Source organism: Grosmannia clavigera, assembly GCF_000143105.1.
Source record: "Grosmannia clavigera kw1407 unplaced genomic scaffold GCSC_113, whole genome shotgun sequence".
In the NCBI taxonomy this organism is placed as follows: Eukaryota; Fungi; Ascomycota; class Sordariomycetes; order Ophiostomatales; family Ophiostomataceae; genus Leptographium; species Leptographium clavigerum.
In genome coordinates, this window is record NW_014040831.1 from 2,570,673 (window position 1) to 2,591,016 (window position 20,344).

The following is a 20,344-nucleotide window of genomic DNA, read 5'->3' on the forward strand; positions in this document are numbered from 1 at the left end:
AGATCCCAGATCCCACGCTAACTATGCCTCCGACAACTCCTCTGACTGCGTCCCGCTCACCCCGTTGGCCACCCCGTCGTCCTGGTACTTATCCCAGTTCGCCAGCACGTGTCCAATCCGCGGCGAGTTTGTCAGCCGGTACACGTCCTCAAAGTACTCCTTTGTCAGCTCAAACGGCCGCGCCGTCACGTTCGGAATGTACTTTCCGATCAGCTTGGCCGGGTCAATCGTAGTCTTGTTGATCTTCTTCAACAGGAACGACCGGAACGGCTTCACGCCGCTGCGCAAGAAGGTCGAGTGGAAGGGCACGTCGATGCCGCGCAGAGGAATTGTCGCAAAGCCGCGCTCCAGCTCCAGCGGCTTCGGCTTCTTCTCCGTCTCCTGCGCACAACCCCGGATGATCTCGTTGAGATGCTCGCGCACCTCCTCCAGCTTGAGCTGCGCCTTCATCTGGTCGATGTCGATCTTCTGCACCTTGAGGAAGTTCGTCACGCCCGCCAGCGTGTCCAGAGCCCGCAGATCTCCGGCACACACGTACTGCATGTTGGCAATGTTGAAGTTGACAATCTCGAGCAGCCACTTGGTCTCTTCCGCGATGCTGTTGACCACAAACCGCAGCGCCTCCTCGTTGAACGTCTTCGAGATCCGGCTCGGGTTGACCGCGCACATGGAGTAGTTCGACCGTCCGCTGGCATCACGCTCCACGGCCACCTGCATCGTCAGGCCGCGGTAGAACACCACTGACACCAGCGACTCGATCGGCATCACGTCCGCCAGCGCCGCCAGCGCCGAGTACTCGCCCAACGAGTGACCGGCAAACGTGCTGTCGCGTGGAACCAGGCCCTTAGCCTTCATGTCCTCGAAGCTGGCCTTCTCCATCAGTGTCAGTGCCGGCTGCGTGAACTGCGTGGCCGAGAGCAGGCCCGTCGGCGACCGGTACGTGTACGACAGCGTCGTCTCGTTGATGTCCTTGAAGATCCGCTCCGACTTGATCGACCCGTCCGCCATGACCGTCTCAAACGTCATGGTCATGTAGTTCTGCCGGATCTGCTTGCCGCGCGGCCCACCAAAGTGGATCGTGAGCTCCTTCGGGTTGTTCTTGACAATGTTTGTGATTGCGAAGCCTGGATGTGTTAGAAGAGGGTGAAGTGAAAAGGTAAAAATGCAAGGATAAGCGCAAAACACGCCAACTCACCATATGTCTCCATCAAATACTTGTCCGCACGGTCCCAGACATCCTTGGCCACAGGGCTGCTGTCATAGAGATCCATGCCCATGCCCTGCTCCTGTGAGCCCTGACCGGTAAAGACGTACGCCGTCACCGGCTGCTCGATCTCGGCCTCGCCCAGAAGCACCTTCTCCTCCGTCTCCTTGTTGACCGCCTCCACCTTGACGATCTTGCGGCCGCTGATCATGCCGACGTGCTGCAGCTTCACATTGATGTCGTCGTTGGGCAGCACCATGCCCACCAGCGACGCGTGGAAGCTGCGGACACGGCCAATGTCGTTCTCCGCCGCCCACGTCTCGACCAGGCTGCGCACCGCCGCGCTCGAGTACATCCCGTGTGTGATCGTGCCCGGAAGGTTGGCATAGTTGGCAAACACCCGCGACACGTGGATCGGGTTGTAGTCGCCCGACACCCGCGCATACGTCTCGTTCGACGCCGGCGCCCGCAGCACCAGAGGTGACTTGCCGCTCAGCGGGATCGGGTTCTCAAAGTTGATCGGCTGCTCGATCGCCGACCCGTTGCGCTCGAGGTAGTCGATCACCGGGTTGCCGTTTGAGACGCCAGCCTCGTATTCCACGCTGGCCACCTGCACCACCTCCTTTGTCGGCAGCTCCAGCAGCACCTGGCCCCGCGTCTCCACGCTGCTGAAGACCGTCTTGTTCTTGAACTTCATCAGCGACTCCAGCCGGAACGTGAGCGTCTGTCCCAGCAGCGGGATGTCATGCTGGTCGTTCAGCACGAACCACTGTTTCGACCGCAGCACCGCCACCTCCTTGCTCGTCGCGAGGTGGATCTGCACCGGCTTCTCAATCTTGCGCTGGAACGTGTTCTCAAAGTCCGTGTACTCACCCCGGTACAGGAACTGCGACGTTACCTCCATCACCGCCTTGCCCTCGCGCTCGATTGTCCCGCAAACCTCCACCATCTTGCCCGACTCCTGGTTGATGACCGCATTGACCCGTGCCGTCGTCGACACCTCGTCACCCTTCTTCAGCGGATCGGCGCCAGGCAGCATTCTGAATTCGTTCGACAGATGCACAAGCTTGAGCAGGTCGCCGTCAATCGTCTGCGGGAAGATGGGCTTCGTGATGGCCTTCCATCCAACGACAATGGCAAAGTCCATCGGCGCGAACATCTCCTTGCCCTCACGGTCCACGAACGCCTCGCCCGTGTTGCCCACGGCGTGCACAAAGTCGTTGATGTCCTCTCCTGCAATCATCGCCTTGCCGCCGTCAAACTTGCCTCGCACGTCTGCGTTCAGATCGATCGGCTCGTCACCGAACCACACGCGCCAGTAGAACTTCTTGATCCGCTCGTTGCGATCCTCCATGACCTCGTGGATCGGGGCATACCCAGCCTCGGGCCGGTACCTGAACTTGAGCGGCAGGTTGACCGGCTTGCCAAGAGCAGACGTCTGCTTGATCACGTTCACCACAATCTCGTTCTCGGCTGACAGCTTCACGTGGACCACATCGACATAGTGGTTCTGTCTCGGCTGCTCCTTCACAATGATCTCGGTCTTGTCCGGTTCGTTGGGGTACCGAATCTCCACAAACAGGCCGCGAACCGGTGCGAACACACGCTTTATCGGGTTCGTCTGGTACTTCTTGCCCTGGACCAGCACGTCCGAGAGCAGGAGCGCGTGTCGCCAAGAGTGGCTCTTACCAGCGATGAGAGACAACCACTCGTCCACAGGCGGGAGTGACACATTGGCTGCGTAGGCAATCCGGTAGATGTTCTTGTGCTCGTCGTACGATTCGGAAACACTCTCCAAATCCACAGGCACATCCGACTCCGTCCACTTGCCGCCAAAGTATTCAATGGTCGGGATTGCAGAGACGTCGCCGTTGTACACATCTTTGGTCAGCCCAGCAATGTGGCCTTCATGGATGCCATCAAGAATATCCTGAATCGGCTCATCCACAACCTTGGAGTACCTGACGGCCGCAGGGCCCTGCAGAATGCAGGTCCGTCCAACGTCCTGGCCAATGACGGCCTCCAGGTCTTCGGACTGCCAGAGCGAATCCTTTTTGAAAAAGAACTCAAAGTTCTCATCGAGCGCCGGTACAAACGTGACCGGCTTCTGGCCGCGTCGCTGGCACAGAAGCAGGAAGTGCTGCACATCCTGGGCGTTGATGATCTGGTTCTCTGCCTCGGGGTAGTGAGAGAGAATGTCCTCGATGGCAGAGTACGGCTCGTCAAGATCGGAGTAACTCTGCAGACGAGACAGCTGGTTTGACGTCGCCGTGAAGCGTTCCTCCACGCGGTGGATGAAGTCGCCCGTGAGCGTCTCGAACGACGGGTCGATCCAGCGCTTCTCGTGCTTGACGTAGAGCAGCTCGACCATGCGCCGCACTACCTCGCCGTAAGTCATGTCCTCGAGGTCGACCGTCTCGCCCGCCTTGTTGCGGCCGAACCACACCTTCTGGAAGTCGTCGTTTAGCTTCTTGATGATATAATCGCGGTTTTTCTTCAGCTCCACGATGCGCTTCTCTTTCGGCAGGGTGAAGATCTTCTGGTCCATCTCTGCCCAGAAGCGGACACCACGCGTCGCCAGCTTGTGGATGGGCTCGCCCATCTCGGAACGAACAGTGATGACACCACCAGCTGCGCCCTTGTACGTCTTCTCCCACTCGCTGTCGTCGAGACCCTCAGCATCAACAATGGCCTTCTTCGCGTTCTTGCTAGTGTGAGCTTCCTTCGACACCATCATGCGGCTGCCAAACAAGCAGCCGTCAAAAGGCATAGGCGGGTAGCCGTACTTCTTTGACCATGCACCGGTGATGTAAGGGTACGTGTCCTCAGTACCGCCGAAGCCGCTGCCGGCAACGAGGATGATGTTGTCCGACCGACGAATGCGGCTGTACATCTGGAGGATCGGCTGGTGGAAGTCCTCAAACGAGTGGTGGCCACCGCCACGACCACCAGTCCACTGCAGGATGACAGGGAACTTCGGGTTCGCCTTGGCAATGTTGATGACAGACTGGATCGCGTCCATGGAACCAGGCTTGAAGGCAATGTGCTTCAGGCCGAGGGTCTCGATGTACTCCTGCGCAACCTCGATAGAAGGAACACCAGCACCAATGGTGAGACCCTCAATAGGTACACCCTCAGCACGAAGACGGCCAATAAGAGGAATTTGCCATGCCATGGCATGTGGATTGACGTAGATCAGGTTGATGGAAATACCGCGTCCCGCTTTGATAGCACCTTCGATTTTCAGGAGATTCTCGGTCATGGTCTTGGCGCTGTAGTATCCGCCGCCGCCCAGCTCGATGTGGTAGCCAGCGTTCATCGCTGCCGCCACAAAATCCCACGCGACTGTCGTGGGGGTCATGCCGGCAACCATGACGGGCGGGAGGCCGAGAAGTCGGCTCATCTTCGTGTCGACATAGGTCTTGCCGCTCTTTGTCTTGACCAGCTTCGGGCCATATTCCCGCACCCAGTCAATGGCGTATTTCACCGCATTTTCCTCATCACGGTCGAATAGCTCGGGCTTGTAGCCAACCTCAGACACAGTTCCGGTCACAGAACCAGCCAAGATTACGCGAACGCCAGTACCCTCTTTGTTGCGGCTAGTGAGTATACCCAAGCCAGAAATGCCGCCAGGGCCGAAGTCTAGAACGTGGGTAGCCTCGGGAAATGCGGTAGCCAGCTCCCAGTAGACAGGATCGCGGGTGATCAGACGCACCAACGTCGGCACGATGTTCCCGCGAACAGACCGCCGCATGTCCTTGCCCGTGTTCGTGTCGAAAACGGCCGTTCCAAGAGTCTTAGAATCAATCTGAATGCCAGCAAGATCCTCGTTGATCAAGGTCGTGGCCTTCTCCAGGTACTGGCTGTGGAAAGGGGCCGTGATTGGCAAGAAGCGGTTCACAAAGCGCACTTTGCGCTCCGTGTACGGGATGCGGGTCTGCTCCAGTCCAGTCGGTGCCTTGACTTTACGGAGCTGCAGGTTGAGACCGTAGAGAGAAATAGGGGGACCGGTCACAACAAGGTTCCGCGGGCTGTTCACAAGCGAGACGGCAATGTGACGGTCGGCCGGCAGGTACTGGTTCGTGGCGTCAATGTGCTTCTGAACCTCGCCCTGCGAGAGATCCCGGATGCTCAGCATGGGAGTGGGAATGCCCTCGCCATTGTCAATGGAGTCCTGGAGCATAGAGGGCGTGATAGATGTCCGAGGGAACGTCTGCTGGCTGCGGGCGCCGATCCAGAAGAGAATAGAGAGAGCCGACTTGGCGAGCTCGGCATACGACTCCCAAGAATCGGCTGCAGCGGTGATAGCAGCAAGAACGATGCCCTGCGAGTGGCCGGTAGTGCCCTGTATCCGCTCGCGCAATAGACCAGGGTGTGTACCGAGCACTTTGCAAGTCACCTCGTAGTGGGCCAACTGGACGAGGCCGATCAGAGGGAAGCTAACAGGAGCAGACACAAGATAGTCAACATCCGGGGTCGTCTCCGGGTGGCGGAGCCATGTCATGACATCCAAGCCCTTGGAGTAGAGCTTCTCAGCGTTCGGGTGCTTCGACAGGTTCTGAAGCAGCTCGGCCGAATTGGAGATCAAGTCGCCGACAAATGCAGGATATGTCTCAAACAGCTCGCGCAGCTCCTCAAAGTACTCCTCAATGTTGCCCTGGCCGCCGAAAATGCTGTACAGGTTCGCGGAGCCATCATCTGCGGCGCGGAACAGTGCAGATACATGAGGCCGGATCGTGCGGTTGGAGACGAGGCGGGCAGCGTAGTAGCTACGGAGAAGCACCAGTTTCTTGGCGTCAATGCCAGGAAGGCCCGCAGCAATGACGTGCACCTCGTTTCCCCGCAGGAACACGCGCTCGAAATCGTTCAGGATGAGCTTAAGAACTTCCTCGTACGATCCTTGGGCATCGTCCTCGCCCTGTTCGACCTCGTGTGCGATAAAGCCCATGTACCGAGCAACAAGCTCTGGGATGGAGGACGGCTCGTCATCCTGGGCAAGCTCGTCGGTGGGCGCTGGTAAAGTGACAGCGAATGCCTCCTTGAGTCGGGAAGCATGGAAATGTAGGCTGGTCGGGATCAGGAACGATGTCTCGAGCGAGCCATGGGAGATTGTGAGAGGGCGGAGTGAAGAAGATGTTCGTGGGGTCGAAACGCCCGTATGCGGGCCGGTGCCAGTGCCGTACATGGCGAGAGGGGTATCAGATGGGAGGGCAGGGAGCAGAGGTTCTCGGTCAGAGCCGAAGAAGCTATGAGGGGCAGGTTAGATGCTGCGTGGAAAAGACGGGAAAACGTGCCGGAACGAGGCGTACATAAGGCAATTCTACCCCAACCCAATGAAGAGGGAGTTCCAGAATAAATGGCCTTGCAAAAATGCCGATTGAAGCACAGGAGGGGAAAGACGGCGGCGGGGTTTTAAATGCCGGGACAATTCTTACTTTTGAAAAGCTGAGCTTTATAACGGGTTCTTATGAGGCCCAAGATGCAACGCAATATGGCACTCGAATCCGCCAAGATGCAGTAAGGGAGAGAAGGAGAAAGCAAGTGCAAGAATACAAGTTGGGACCAACTGAGGCAATGGGAGGGTTTCTCGGTAAGTGTACGACTGCGTTGTCCAATTGTCTCGGATGGATGGCAGAAAAGAGCTTCACCGTTTTCCCAACAGCATTGGAAAATTAGTCCAAGACGGACACAAAAAATTGAATGCTTTACTAAAAGAGAAGCACCTATAGAGCCAACGGGAGAAGGCGCGAGTCGCCCACCAAAAAAATAAGAGGGCCTGGTTTGTTGGGGGAAACGGTGCGCATACTAATATGTAGCAATGGAGGCCGGCACGGCAGCCCCCCCCTGGACTTTGTTCTGCAGCTTAGATCATCCGCGCTGGTTCAACCGGCCCCTTGATGGGGGGGTAAATGACAACTTGGGCTGGGGCCCACACCGGTTGCGCCCAACCAACGTCACGAATAGGATTCGTACGAGGGTTTCGTCATCACGAAAGTACAGGTACCAGCCTCGGGATCGATAAAGGTGGCGTCTCCAGCGTCCTAATCGTCCAATTGATGCCAGTCTCCAGCGGTCGGGGTGCTTTATGAGTCCCAATGATCAATATATATTTCCATCGAGCTAGGTGGAGCTGCTGGGGGCTTCTGCCCTACTAATATCGGCATGCGATCGCCAGGCTGGGTCTTGCGAATCTGCTCCAAGGGAACAGATGTGTTTGCCTCCCTGTTCGTCTCCGTATCCTACATTGTATTCGGAATTTAATGGGTCGAGCTAAGAGATGCCGTGCCAGCCTGCACAGCATCAGTACGCGTACTCCGTACGTCGTATGTTGTATGTGCACGTTGCCGCGTCTGAGCCTTTTCGAAACGCAGGCACACGGGACTTTTTGGGTCTGTCCAGTGTTGCAGCTCCAGCCGCAGGCTCTAGCACCTCTGCAACTCGAAACGACGAAGCTGAGATATGCGACGCGTGCGGCCGAGTACATATGCAGTACGAAAAGATAAGGATAGCAGAGTATACAAGTACCGGTACTTGCGAGGACGAGTTGGAGGGCTACTGCCTGTTCCTGAATTCTTAGCGCCTTCGTATTCTAGGGAAGCCTGACATGTAGTACGGAGAGAAAGATGTTCTACAGCTTCCAAAAACTGCGAGCATGGAACGGGTAGCTATGTATAATTGCTGCACGTATATGAGGGCGTCCCCTATTGCCAAGTCTGTACGCGATGATGCCTAATTCGGAGCCTGCATGCTATACTTGAGGCCTGGAACATTCTGTTCAGCGGGTCAACGTCTACTCCGTATCTTATCCTGAGAGCCGAGCTCTTCGTACGAGTGTTCTGAAACCGCTGTGGCTGCTTCGCTGTGGCTTCTGATTTGATAAGGTTGCAACTCAACGTCCTGGTGGGGAACACACACCCACCATCCGCACTCTAGCCCGTTGAGGGCAAGGTTGCCAATTTTGGTTGGGAAGCATTGACCCAGCTTCAGCACACTGTCAAGCTCAATTACATCCTTTTGTGCCGACCCAGTTTTTCCCCATCTTCTTTTTCTTGCACGGCGAGCCCTCTTCCCAACTTGTTCTGCATCCCATCGCCAGCCGGTCCGTTATTTGTCTTTAGTCAACAATCCCGTCTTACGTCGAGGGACCCGGAGCACACATCCACCGTATTGCATTCCCAACACGCAGCCTGCTTGCTTCCGTCTGTCCGTCATACAGCAACGGTTGCCTTACGATTACTCTCATTTTCGCCCTCTTTTCACCCCTCCATTCTCAATCCACATTCCTCCTCCCACGTCTTCAGGCCCTGCTGCTGGTTTCGTATCAGCATCACCACACAACTCTCTCACCGGTCACCTTCCAATATCGAATCCAAAGGGGATTTCTCTAGATACGGATTCACCCTCTCCGTCGATTGACGCCCCATAATCGGCACCATGCGGCCCGAGGTTGAGCAGGAGCTCGCGCACACCCTTCTGGTCGAGCTGCTGGCATACCAGTTTGCATCGCCCGTGAGATGGATTGAAACACAGGATGTCTTTCTCGCAGAGAAGACAGCCGAGCGTATTGTTGAGATTGGCCCTGCCGACACGCTTGGTGTTATGGCAAAGCGAACCCTGGCGTCCAAATATGAAGCATACGATGCTGCAAAATCTGTGCAACGACAGATCCTTTGCTACAACAAAGACGCCAAGGAGATCTACTATGACGTCGATCCTGTAGAGGACGAACCCGAGCCGACACCAGAGGCATCAAGCAGTGCCGCCGCGCCTGCCTCTGCTGCTTCTACTGCTGCTGCTGCTGTTGCCGTAGCTGCACCGCCCGCCGGCGCCGGCCCAGCCGCCCAAGTCCCGGATGCCCCAGTCCAGGCGCTGGACATTGTCCGGTCTCTCATTGCACAGAAGCTGAAGAAGCCTCTGTCTGAGATCCCGCTGAGCAAGGCGATAAAGGACCTAGTCGGAGGTGAGAACCTACAAATGCATGGCCATAGGCATCTCAATGCTAATCTGGAATTGCACAGGAAAATCCACGCTACAAAATGAAATTCTTGGTGATCTCGGAAAGGAGTTTGGCTCGACGCCCGAGAAACCGGAAGACACCCCGCTCGACGAGCTTGGTGCTGCTATGCAAGCCACGTTTAACGGAAGTCTTGGCAAGCACTCGCAGTCATTGATTGCTCGCCTCATCTCCTCCAAGATGCCTGGCGGTTTCAACATCACAGCCGCTCGGAAATATCTCGAAACACGGTGGGGCTTGGCATCCGGCCGTCAAGACGGCGTGCTGCTTCTTGCTATCACCATGGAGCCGCCTGCACGTTTGGGCTCCGAGGCCGACGGCAAGGCTTACCTGGACGACGTTTCTCAGAAGTACGCGTCCAACGCAGGTATCAGCCTGTCCACAGCAGCTTCCGCTGGCCCGGCGGCCGGCGGTGGTGGTGGCATGATGATGGACCCTGCGGCCATCGATGCCCTAACCAAGGACCAGCGTGCGCTCTTCAAGCAGCAGCTGGAGCTCCTGGCACGCTATCTCAAGATGGATCTCCGTGCCGGCGACAAGGCCTTCCAGACCTCGCAGGAATCCTCAAAGGTCCTCCAAAGCCAGATCGATCTGTGGGCTGCCGAACACGGCGACTTCTACGCAGCCGGTATCGAGCCGGTGTTCAGTCCGCTCAAAGCGAGAGTGTACGACTCGTCTTGGAACTGGGCGAGACAGGATGCCCTAAGCATGTTCTACGATATCATCTTCGGCCGCCTGCAGACCGTTGACAGAGAGATTGTCAGCCAGTGCATCCGCATTATGAACCGCTCGAACCCGACGCTGCTCGAGTTCATGCAGTATCACATCGACAACTGTCCGACTGAGCGCGGCGAGACTTACAAGCTTGCCAAGGAGCTCGGTGCCATGCTCATCGACAACTGCAAGGATGTGCTGAACGTTGCCCCGGTGTACAAGGATGTAGCCATCCCGACTGGGCCGCGTACCATCATCGACGCCCGCGGCAACCTAAAGTACGAGGAGGTCCCCCGTGCCAGCTGCCGGAAGCTCGAGCATTACGTGCAGCAGATGGCTGCCGGAGGCAAGATCACCGAGTACGGCACCCGCGCCAAGGTCCAGACCGGGCTCTCTCGGCTGTACAAACTCATGAAGCAGCAGCACAAGATATCCAAGACGTCACAGCTTGAATTCAAGAACCTCTATGGCGAGCTGCTGCGGTCTCTGGAGATGAACGAAAGCCAGATCATTTCGGCCAACGGGGCGGCCAAGAAGCCCTTGACCTCCAAGGGCACGCCGAAAGCCAAGGTTGAGACGATCCCGTTCCTGCACATCCGCAGCCAGGCCAGCAGTGGTTGGGAGTACAACAAGAAGTTCACCGGGCTCTATCTCGACTGCCTGCGCGAGGCGGCGGCATCCGGTGTCAGTTTCCAGGGCCGGTATGCGCTGATGACCGGCGCTGGTGCTGGCTCCATCGGTGCTGATGTGCTGCAGGGCCTCATCAGCGGTGGTGCGCACGTAGTCGTGACGACCAGCCGCTACTCGCGTGAGGTGACCGAGTACTACCAGGCCATGTACGCGCGGTACGGCTCGCGCGAGTCGCAGCTGGTGGTTGTGCCCTTCAACCAGGGCAGCAAGCAGGACGTCGAGGCTCTGGTGCAGTACATCTACGATCCCAAGAACGGTCTCGGCTGGGACCTGGACTTCATTGTGCCATTTGCGGCTATCTCGGAGAACGGGCGGCAAATTGACAGCATTGACTCCAAGTCTGAGCTTGCTCACCGGATCATGCTGACGAACCTCATCCGGCTGCTGGGTGCGGTGAAGACGGAGAAGGCCAACCGGGGCTTCATCACACGGCCGGCCCAAGTGATTCTGCCGCTGTCGCCCAACCACGGGACATTTGGCAGCGATGGTCTGTACTCAGAGTCAAAGCTCGGTCTGGAGACGCTCTTCAACCGGTGGCACGCCGAGGACTGGGCGGACTACCTCTCCGTCTGCGGTGCTGTCATCGGCTGGACGCGCGGTACCGGTCTGATGTCGGCGAACAACATCGTGGCCGAGGGTGTGGAGCGTTTCGGCGTGCACACGTTCTCGCAGCAGGAGATGGCGTTCAACTTGCTGAGCCTGTTGTCGCCTACGATTGTGGATCTGTGCCAAAACGAGCCGGTGATGGCGGATCTCAACGGCGGACTGCAGTTCATCCCCAACCTGAACAACGTGATGACCAGACTGCGCAAGGAGATCACGGAGACGAGCGAGATCCGCAAGGAGGTGACAAAGGAGACGGCCATTGAGAGCAAGGTTGTCAACGGCGAGAACTACGAGACGCTCTACAAGAAGAAGACGATTGAACCACGAGCAAACATGCAGTTTGAGTTCCCGAACCTGCCCGACTGGAAGGAGGAGATAGCGCCGCTCAACGAGAACCTCAAGGGCATGGTGGACCTGGACAAGGTGGTAGTGGTGACGGGCTTTGCGGAAGTCGGGCCATGGGGCAACTCGCGGACGCGGTGGGAGATGGAGGCGCACGGTGAGTTCTCGCTGGAGGGCTGCATCGAGATGGCGTGGATCATGGGCCTGATCCACAACCACAACGGCCCGATCAAGGGTAAGCCGTACTCGGGCTGGGTGGACGCCAAGAGCGGCGACCCGGTGGACGACAAGGACGTCAAGGCCAAGTACGAGAAGCACATTCTGGAGCACTCTGGCATCCGGCTGATCGAGCCGGAGCTGTTCGACGGCTACGACCCGAACCAGAAGCAGCTGCTGCACGAGGTGGTGATCGACGAGGACTTGGAGCCGTTTGAGTCGTCCAAGGAGACGGCAGAGGAGTTCAAGCGCGAGCACGGCGACAAGGTGGAAATCTTTGAGATCCCAGAGAGCGGACAGTACACTGTGCGGATGAAGAAGGGTGCCGCACTGTGGATCCCGAAGGCGCTGCGATTCGACCGGCTCGTGGCCGGACAGATTCCGACGGGCTGGGATGCCAAGCGGTACGGTGTTCCGGAGGACATCATCTCGCAGGTGGACCCGGTGGCGCTGTTTGTGCTGGTGTCGGTGGCAGAGGCGCTGCTGTCGTCGGGCGTGACGGACCCGTACGAGTTTTACAAGTACGTGCACGTGTCAGAGGTGGGCAACTGCATGGGGTCGGGCATGGGCGGTGCGACAGCGCTGCGCGGCATGCACAAGGCACGGTTCCTGGACAAGCCGCTGCAGAACGACATTCTGCAGGAGTCGTTTATCAACACGATGAGCGCGTGGGTGAACATGCTGCTGCTGTCGTCGTCGGGCCCGATCAAGACGCCGGTGGGTGCGTGCGCGACAGCGGTGGAGTCGGTGGATATCGGCTACGAGACGATCATGGAGGGCAAGGCACGGATCTGCCTGGTGGGCGGGTTCGACGACTTCGGCGAGGAGGGCTCGTACGAGTTTGCCAACATGAAGGCGACGAGCAACGCGGTAGACGAGTTCGCACACGGACGCACGCCCAAGGAGATGTCGCGGCCGGCAACGACAACGCGGAACGGCTTCATGGAGTCGCAGGGCAGCGGGGTGCAGGTCATCATGACAGCACGGCTGGCGCTGGAGATGGGAGTGCCGATCTACGGTGTCCTAGCGCTGACGACGACGGCATCGGACAAGATCGGGCGATCAGTGCCGGCACCAGGAATGGGCGTGTTGACGACGGCACGCGAAAACGCCGGCCGATTCACGTCGCCGCTGCTGGACATCAAGTACCGGCGACGACAGATGGAGCTGCGCAAGCGGCAGGTCCGGCAATGGCACGAAGCGGAGCTGGAGTACCTGGCAGACGAGGTGGCAGCGATCAAGGCGCAGGGCGAGCCGTTCAACGAGAAGGAGTACGTGGCAGACCGGGCGTCGCACATCGAGAAGGAGGCAGTGCGACAGGAGAAGGAGGTGCTGCGCAGCCTGGGCAACAACTTCTGGAAGAGCGACCCGAGCATTGCACCGCTCCGAGGCGCGCTGGCGACATGGGGCCTGACGATCGACGATCTGGATGTGGCCTCGTTCCACGGCACGTCGACCAAGGCCAACGACAAGAACGAGTCGTCAGTGATCTGCAAGCAGCTGGCACATCTGGGCCGCACCAAGGGCAACGCGGTGCTGGGCATCTTCCAGAAGTACCTGACGGGCCACCCGAAGGGCGCTGCTGGTGCGTGGATGATGAACGGCTGTCTCCAGGTGCTCAACACGGGTCTTGTGCCGGGCAACCGAAATGCCGACAACGTGGACCAGGTGATGGAGCAGTTCGACTACATTGTGTACCCGAGCCGCAGCCTGCAGACGGACGGGATCAAGGCCTTCTCCGTCACCTCCTTCGGCTTCGGCCAGAAGGGCGCACAGGCCATCGGCATCCACCCGCGTTATCTATACGCAACGCTGGACGAGGCCACCTTTGACGGCTACCGGGCCAAGGTGGCGGCACGCCAGAAGAAGGCGTACCGGTTCTTCCACAACGGCATGATCAACAACTCGCTCTTTGTGGCCAAGACGCACGCGCCGTACTCGGACGAGCAGCTGCCGTCGGTGCTGCTGAACCCGGATGCGCGTGTCACCGTCGACAAGAAAACGGCCGAGCTGACATTTGCGGCCAACTTCATGCAGCAGGCGGCCAAGGCAACGCTGCCGACGGCCGGTGGCGCCGCGGCCAAGACCACGCTGGAGGCTCTCGAGGCTCTGGCCGCACAGGTGCAGACGCGCAAGAACAAGGTCGGCGTCGACCTGGAGGATGTGGCCGCCATCCACATCAACAACGACACCTTTGTCGAGCGCAACTTTACGGCCGCTGAGATTGCCTACTGCAACAGCACGCCCAATGTGCAGGCCGCCTTTGCCGGCCGCTGGTCTGCCAAGGAAGCCGTCTTCAAGTCGCTGGGCGTGGCCAGCCGCGGTGGCGGCGCCCCGCTCAAGGAGATTGAGATTCTGCGCGACGACAAGGGCGCGCCCACAGTTCATGTGAGTTATGTCTGCGATTTCTCTCCAAATGCGATTTGTCACGTGATCTAACAAAACAGCTCCATGGGCAAGCCGCAACGGCAGCCAAGGCGGCCAACCTCAAGGAGGTCAACGTGTCCATCTCGCACTCGGACAGCCAGGCGGTCGCGATCGCCGTGTCGACGTTTGAGTAGGGACAGGGGGAAAAATAGAGCATCGGGGGAGCGGAGCGCTGTAAATCACCCGTTTTAATCACTTTCGTCCTTTTCGTTTTCAAAGGCCGCAAACAAAAGAGAGCATTATTATGAAAGAACGTGTCATGCAACTTGTGCTATCCAATCCGTGTATGCACCTTACAATTACAAAGGACCAACCGACAGCCTTCCCGTTCATCCTCCTATCTCAGCAGGCTGCCGACGTCCTGAAGCCGGATCTCGTCCAGCGTAGTGGCATGTCCACCTCGGTCAATACGCCCCCAGCCTGCGCCCCAGCCAGGAAAGACGGCCGCTGTGGCTGCCGGTACCGACAGTGGTTGCAGCGTTGGAGAGGACGGTAGCCCACCACTGCCGCTTCCCATGTGGCAGCTCTGCACCGTGGACGAGGTTCGGGTGCTGAGTGCTCGCCAGCGGCTGCCACGACGGGCAGCGGCATCCCGGGCAACGATCTCGGGGCTGGTCATGATCCCGATGCGCGGCACATCTTCCCGGTCCTCATCGTAGGCGCTGCCATTGTTGCGACGGTAGCGATGGCGGAGGTGGAAACGACTGCGCTGGCGGCCAATGCCATTTCTGAGATCATCCATTCGTGGATAGTGGAAGCCGGCAGGCTGGCCGCCGGCGAAAGGATTCCACTTGAGACAGCTGAAGCGGCCGGTAGTGGAAGAGGGAACGCCGACGACACTGCCGTTGCTGCCGGCATTGTATGAGGTAGGGGGTTCGCCGGCCAGTTCCTCGAGAGTGACGCCCTTAGTCTCGGGCACGAAGAGCAGCGAGACGACGGTGCCACACAGCATGAAGAGGGCAAAGAGCTGCATCAGGCGGTTGAGCCAGGGCGAGCAGGCGATGGAGCCGGTGCTGCAATGGGGCGGCGAGTCCCTGCTGAGAATGGGGATGCTGATGAGCTGGGCCAGGATGGCGCCCAGCTTGCCCATGGCGGCCGAGATGCCGTGGCCGGTAGAGCGATAACGCGTAGGGAAGCACTCGCCGGGGACGACAAAGGTGGTCGTGTTGGGCCCCCAGTTGAAGAAGAACTGGGCGACGATGTAGAGGGTCAGCATGGACGCCTCGCTCAGCCGGTGGAAGGCAAAACCGAGCACGCAGAAGAGGATGGTCAGGATGAAGAAGCCCAGCACCTGCAGCGGCTTGCGTCCGACGGTGTCGATCGTGAGCACGGCCGCCCAGTAGCCCGGCAAGCTGCCAGCACAGGCGAGGATGATGGTCCCGATGGCATTGCTGGGCGTGTGAGTAGCAGGCCTGGTGCCGTCTCGAGGACGAAGACAAAGACAAATCCCGAGGACGTAAAGACTCACTTTCGCAGCACGTGGTAGAGGGTCTGCCCGCTCGAGTACCCGATCGCTTCGAGGATGACCGCGTTGTTGAGGGCCAGGCCGTAGTAGGCCAGGTCGAGGAAGAACCACGACAGCGTGGTGCCCAGCAGCGTCTGGAGATTCTTCCAACGGCCAAAATAGCACGTGGCATCGGTCCAGGAAGCCGTCGGGACTGACATGGACGGTCCAGCCACGCTTTTGAGCCGCGCCTGCACGACCGGATCGACCACGCCCTCCGGCCTGCTGGCCATGTAGGCGCGGATGTCGGCATCGGCCTTTTCAATGTCGTGCGCGACGTCAAACGTGTATCGGGGCGTCTCCGGGATCGTGATGCGGTAGTAGAGGGCGAAGCAGGCCGGTAGCGCGCCGAAGCCAATGATGATGCGCCACGACCGGTCTGCTGCGACGCGGCAGCTTCCTTCGCAGCTGCCGGCACTGGCGGCGACGATAAACTCGGAACGGAAGGCCTCGGTAACGATGAGGGCGACGATGGCGCTGAGCAAATTGCCGAACCCTTGCATTGAGAAGCTGAAGAGTTAGGGAGAAGAGGACAGGCGGAAAACGGAAGGAGCGCCCCGACGTACGTACACAGCTGCCACCATAGCGCCTCTCCAGCGCGTGGGCGCAAATTCGGCCGTGATCACGGACGACAGCGGATAGTCGCCGCCGATGCCGATGCCCATCAGGACGCGCCAGAACACCAGCAGGCCGGTCGAGCTGATGGACGGGCTCGGGCTGGCCAGCGCGCAGTTGAGCGTCGACAGCACGATGATGGCCAGCTCGATGCCGTACATCCGTCGCCGTCCCGACACGTCGGCCAGCCAGCCGAAGACGAGCTGACCGAGGATGATGCCGGCGCTGGTCGACGCCTTGAGCGCCTGGTTGACGCTGTCCGGCAGCTGGCCGCCGCCGCCGCGGTAGCCGTACGCCGCCGCCACCTCGGCTGCTGCTGCCGGCTCGGCCGCTGCGCCCCAGAAGACGATGCCCAGCAGACTGGTCACCATGCTGATGGCAAAGATGTCGTACGAGTCGAGGAAGAAGCCGACGCCGGCGACGGCGACGGCGCGCACGTCTGGGGCTGTCAGCGGAGTAGGTGACGCCTGGGAGACAGAAAACAAGAGCAAGAACATCAAGGCAAAGACCGAGAACGTACGGTATAGCCCAAACGGCACCTTGTCGATCTCGGACAGCGCCAGGCGCCGCCGCAGGTTGGGGTCCGAAATGTGCGAGTAGTCGTTCGCTGGCCGGGCTGGTTAGCACTTCGCGGCGCGTCCGCTCCCCTTCACCCGTCACCCACCAAAGTTGTGGAAGGCCCGGTTGCCGCCGTATGTCGTCCGGCTGACATGGCCGGCGCTCAACGCCGGCTCCGGAAGCATCTCCATTGTGTGCGCCATATCGGGATGTCTGCAGCCCGATGGCTACCGTCCCCTCAAAGCTTGAATAACGGACGTTTATGGCAGCTTCTGTGTTGATCGTTTCCCCACAAGGCCTCACAGAAGGAACATTGAAAATGGGCTTTGGCGTACTTTGTCGCTGTATGAAAGCAGAGATGGCTGTTGGCTTGAGCGGATGCCCCGGACATCCACGCATTACTGGAACATTATGCGATGCGAACTGTCTGGCCGAACAGACCACTCTGGTGGAAGAAGGGGCAAAGAAGTACTGGCCTCTCAGAGCCCAACCAGAAGCCGACAATGCGCCTTCTTGTACGTAAGGAGACGGGGAAAAGTGAGCAAAGATGGGATGGGAAAGGAGGGTTTCGAAAGCGGCTGGACAGAGAACGGAGTACGGAGTGCTTGGGGCCTAATGCGTCCAACGTGCCCCTATGGCCTGCCGGAAACTGGCACTCTGCCTGTGATGTGTGGAGACATTTTTGAATGTGCACACCAGCTCATATCTTACCCCCCTCTCGGAACTGTGAGCGAAATGTGGTGTAAGTAAGGGCCAATCATAGTACAGGATTGAGACACGTGCGGCCAGAGCCTTGTCCTGTTAAGAGTGGGTCTGGGTATTTCCGTTTTTGTCAGTAAGACGCTCGAAGTATCTTACGAGTAAGAATTATATTGACGTAAAATAGCATGAAATAACACAAATTGAGTATTGCTATTACGTAGTCGTTCTTCTTTTGAATGGGGCATACTGCCACCGCCGCATGGCCGTCAAGAGAGGAGCCCGTGCCGATCTTACACAAGCTGCTGCGCCCTTGCATCAACACGCATGTCTTCATCGCCTTTAGGTGTTAGCACCATGTCGATCCTTTGTGTGCACTTCAAATAGCCATCTGCTGTTTCACGCCAACACATGGTCTGTCCATTGCGCCAAGACGGTTAGGAGCTGCTTTTTACAGGTCATTTCCTTTCGCTTCCACCTTTCCCATAGTTCAGACAGTCATTACAATGACAGCATCCAATTACAGCCTTTGTGTATTGAACAGTTGATGTCTCTATGTCTGTATTTCTACGACAGCACTCTCTGCCTCTCTGCCTACCATGCCGTGATGTCTTCCACTTCTGCCTCACCAAACACGCTCGACTTTGTCAGCTGTCCGACCGAGCCGCCGTCGACCTCGGCGCCAGCCCCAGCGATGCTGCTGCCCTCGCGGCTCATAATGTCCGGTAGCACCTCGCGCAGAAATGCGAGAATGTATCGGTTGACCTGCTCGAACTGCAGCAGAAAGGCGTCGTGGCCCTCAGGGCTGTCGATGCGCTCGAGTCGCGCGTCCCCAATGTGTTCTGCCAGCTCCTCCTGCTCGGCGAAGGTGAAGAGCCCGTCACTCTCGATGCCCAGCACCAGCGTCGGCTGCTCGATCATCGCCAGCGCATCTGCTACCGTGTTGGCCCGGCTGCGCGACACGTCATGCGTATCCAGCTTGCGCGTCATGGCAATGTAGCAGTTGCTGTCGAACCGTCGCACGAACTTGGCTGCCTGGTACCGGAGGTACGACTGTGCCGAGAAGTACGTCGACGTCGGCACCACCTGCACGCCGCCCGTGAGACTCTCCTTGGGCGGAGACGGGACGATGGCGTTTGTTGTCGTCGCCGTCGACGCTGCCGTCGATGTGTGGGTGCTGTCGTTTCCGCTGCCGTTGCTGGCGATCGCATCCTGGCCGGGCCCGTGGAACTGCGGGTCCAGCGTCACATCGCCACCCGAAGAGGATCTCCGCAGGAACCGGTCCTCCCGGATCCGGTGGCCGTCGTTGTGGATGCGGAAGTGGCCCTCGGACGGAGAGCTCGGCGCGTCTGAGCCGGCTGGAGACGACTTCCGCTCGCCCTCCAGGATCGTCTGCTTGCGCTTGGGGTCGGGGATGTTGCGTCCGAAGCGCGCCTCAAACGAGTTGCGGCTGCGATACGTCAGCAGCGCCGACATGCGCGCCGCTCCCAGTCCTGCTGCCGGCGGATCGTCAAACGGATAGTAGCCGTCTTCGTACTTGGGGTCCGCGTAGATGCTCTGTCGCTGCGCCTCGCCCCAGCTGATGCCCCATGCGCTGTGCCGGCTGCTCGTCGCGATCGGCACAATGCTGCGCACGTAATCTCGTCCCAGATACGCCCACTCGAGCACAAACATGCCGCCGAGCGAGCCGCCGATGACGGCAGCCACCTGGCGCACGCCCAAGTCGTCCAGCACCATCTTGTGTAGCCTAGACGCAGGAGACGGTCAGAACCTGGCAAGCACATGGGACAGCACGCCTCCAATAGACCTACCGGACGTCATCGCGGATGGTTGTCAACGGGAATTCGGGTCCGTAGCGGCCTCTGCTCGGGTCGCCGTCCTTGGCCGTCACCGGGCTGGCCGATCCGTACGGACTGCCAAGACTGTTGAGGCAGATGATGAAGAAGCGAGAGACATCAAAGGCTCGCCCTGGACCGCCCAGAAGAGGGCCCCACCAGTCGCCCACGTCAGCACTGCCGGTGAGCGCATGGCAGATGACCATGGCATTTGAGCCGTCCGGCGAGAGCGTGCCTCGTGTTGTATATGCCACGGGCACATTCTGAAGAGCTACGCCCGACTCAAGCTGGAAGGATGGCACGATGGCAAACTGCTGGTCCGGGATCAGGGCCGCAAACGGGTTTTCGGGTTGCCCCTGTGTTCTTTCTTACCCGGTATTCAGCAACCATTCTTCCAAAGCAAAGGAGGGAGGATGAGCAGCAGCGAACAAGACACCGTTTGAGATGGGAGAGCTACTAACCATAGCGTGGCCGGGGTACTCCATTGGCGGAGACGGCGTCCGAAATCATCGATCGTATTGCTGTGAGGGTCTGCTTCCTCTGAAGGATGTGTATGTAGGCAGGAAGATAACTGTCGGTTCAGTATATTGAACCTCAACAGGATCAAACAGAGACAAGGTCGACTGATGCCTAGTGGCAGTCAGGAAAAGCTAACAGAGCCCAATATATTTCGTATTCGTCGCTGGATGGGGTAGGTGTCTGAGTCAGTACACTGGAAAAAATATCCATGAAAGAGATCCGGTTTTCGGATGCAACCGATAAGATCCCCGATAAGACAACAGTTTGTACTAGTACATCTCTGCCTCGCTTGTTCCCACCCAAAAATCAAGTCTGGTGAGATGCGTGCTTCATTTGTACATGGGTCCCCACTGATTGCTTTGCCCTCGAAAGATTCGGATGCAAGTTCTCTCATTTTCATG

At 58.7% G+C, this 20,344-nt stretch overlaps 4 protein-coding genes across 4 annotated transcripts; 1 reads left to right on the forward strand and 3 right to left on the reverse strand.

Annotated features, from left to right (window-relative positions):
- Positions 1-21: 21 nt before the first annotated feature.
- Positions 22-6,389, reverse strand: CMQ_3396 (fatty acid synthase beta subunit dehydratase; the record flags this gene model as incomplete). The annotated part of the gene is made up of 2 exons (XM_014319334.1): positions 22-1,124; positions 1,196-6,389. 2 exons carry the CDS (start codon positions 6,387-6,389, stop codon positions 22-24), a joined length of 6,297 nt encoding a protein of 2,098 aa, XP_014174809.1.
- A 2,249-nt stretch (positions 6,390-8,638) lies between these two features.
- Positions 8,639-14,347, forward strand: CMQ_4162 (fatty acid synthase alpha subunit; the record flags this gene model as incomplete). Its single annotated transcript, XM_014320100.1, has 3 exons — positions 8,639-9,164; positions 9,223-14,174; positions 14,234-14,347. The coding sequence occupies 3 exons, from the start codon at positions 8,639-8,641 to the stop codon at positions 14,345-14,347; spliced, it is 5,592 nt and encodes a 1,863-aa protein (XP_014175575.1).
- Positions 14,348-14,550: 203 nt separating this feature from the next.
- Positions 14,551-17,081, reverse strand: CMQ_4024 (phosphate/H+ symporter; the record flags this gene model as incomplete). Its single annotated transcript, XM_014319962.1, has 4 exons — positions 14,551-15,604; positions 15,682-16,227; positions 16,288-16,939; positions 16,997-17,081. The coding sequence occupies 4 exons, from the start codon at positions 17,079-17,081 to the stop codon at positions 14,551-14,553; spliced, it is 2,337 nt and encodes a 778-aa protein (XP_014175437.1).
- A 1,102-nt stretch (positions 17,082-18,183) lies between these two features.
- Positions 18,184-19,909, reverse strand: CMQ_4222 (homoserine O-acetyltransferase; the record flags this gene model as incomplete). Its single annotated transcript, XM_014320160.1, has 3 exons — positions 18,184-19,336; positions 19,401-19,780; positions 19,886-19,909. The coding sequence occupies 3 exons, from the start codon at positions 19,907-19,909 to the stop codon at positions 18,184-18,186; spliced, it is 1,557 nt and encodes a 518-aa protein (XP_014175635.1).
- Positions 19,910-20,344: the final 435 nt, after the last annotated feature.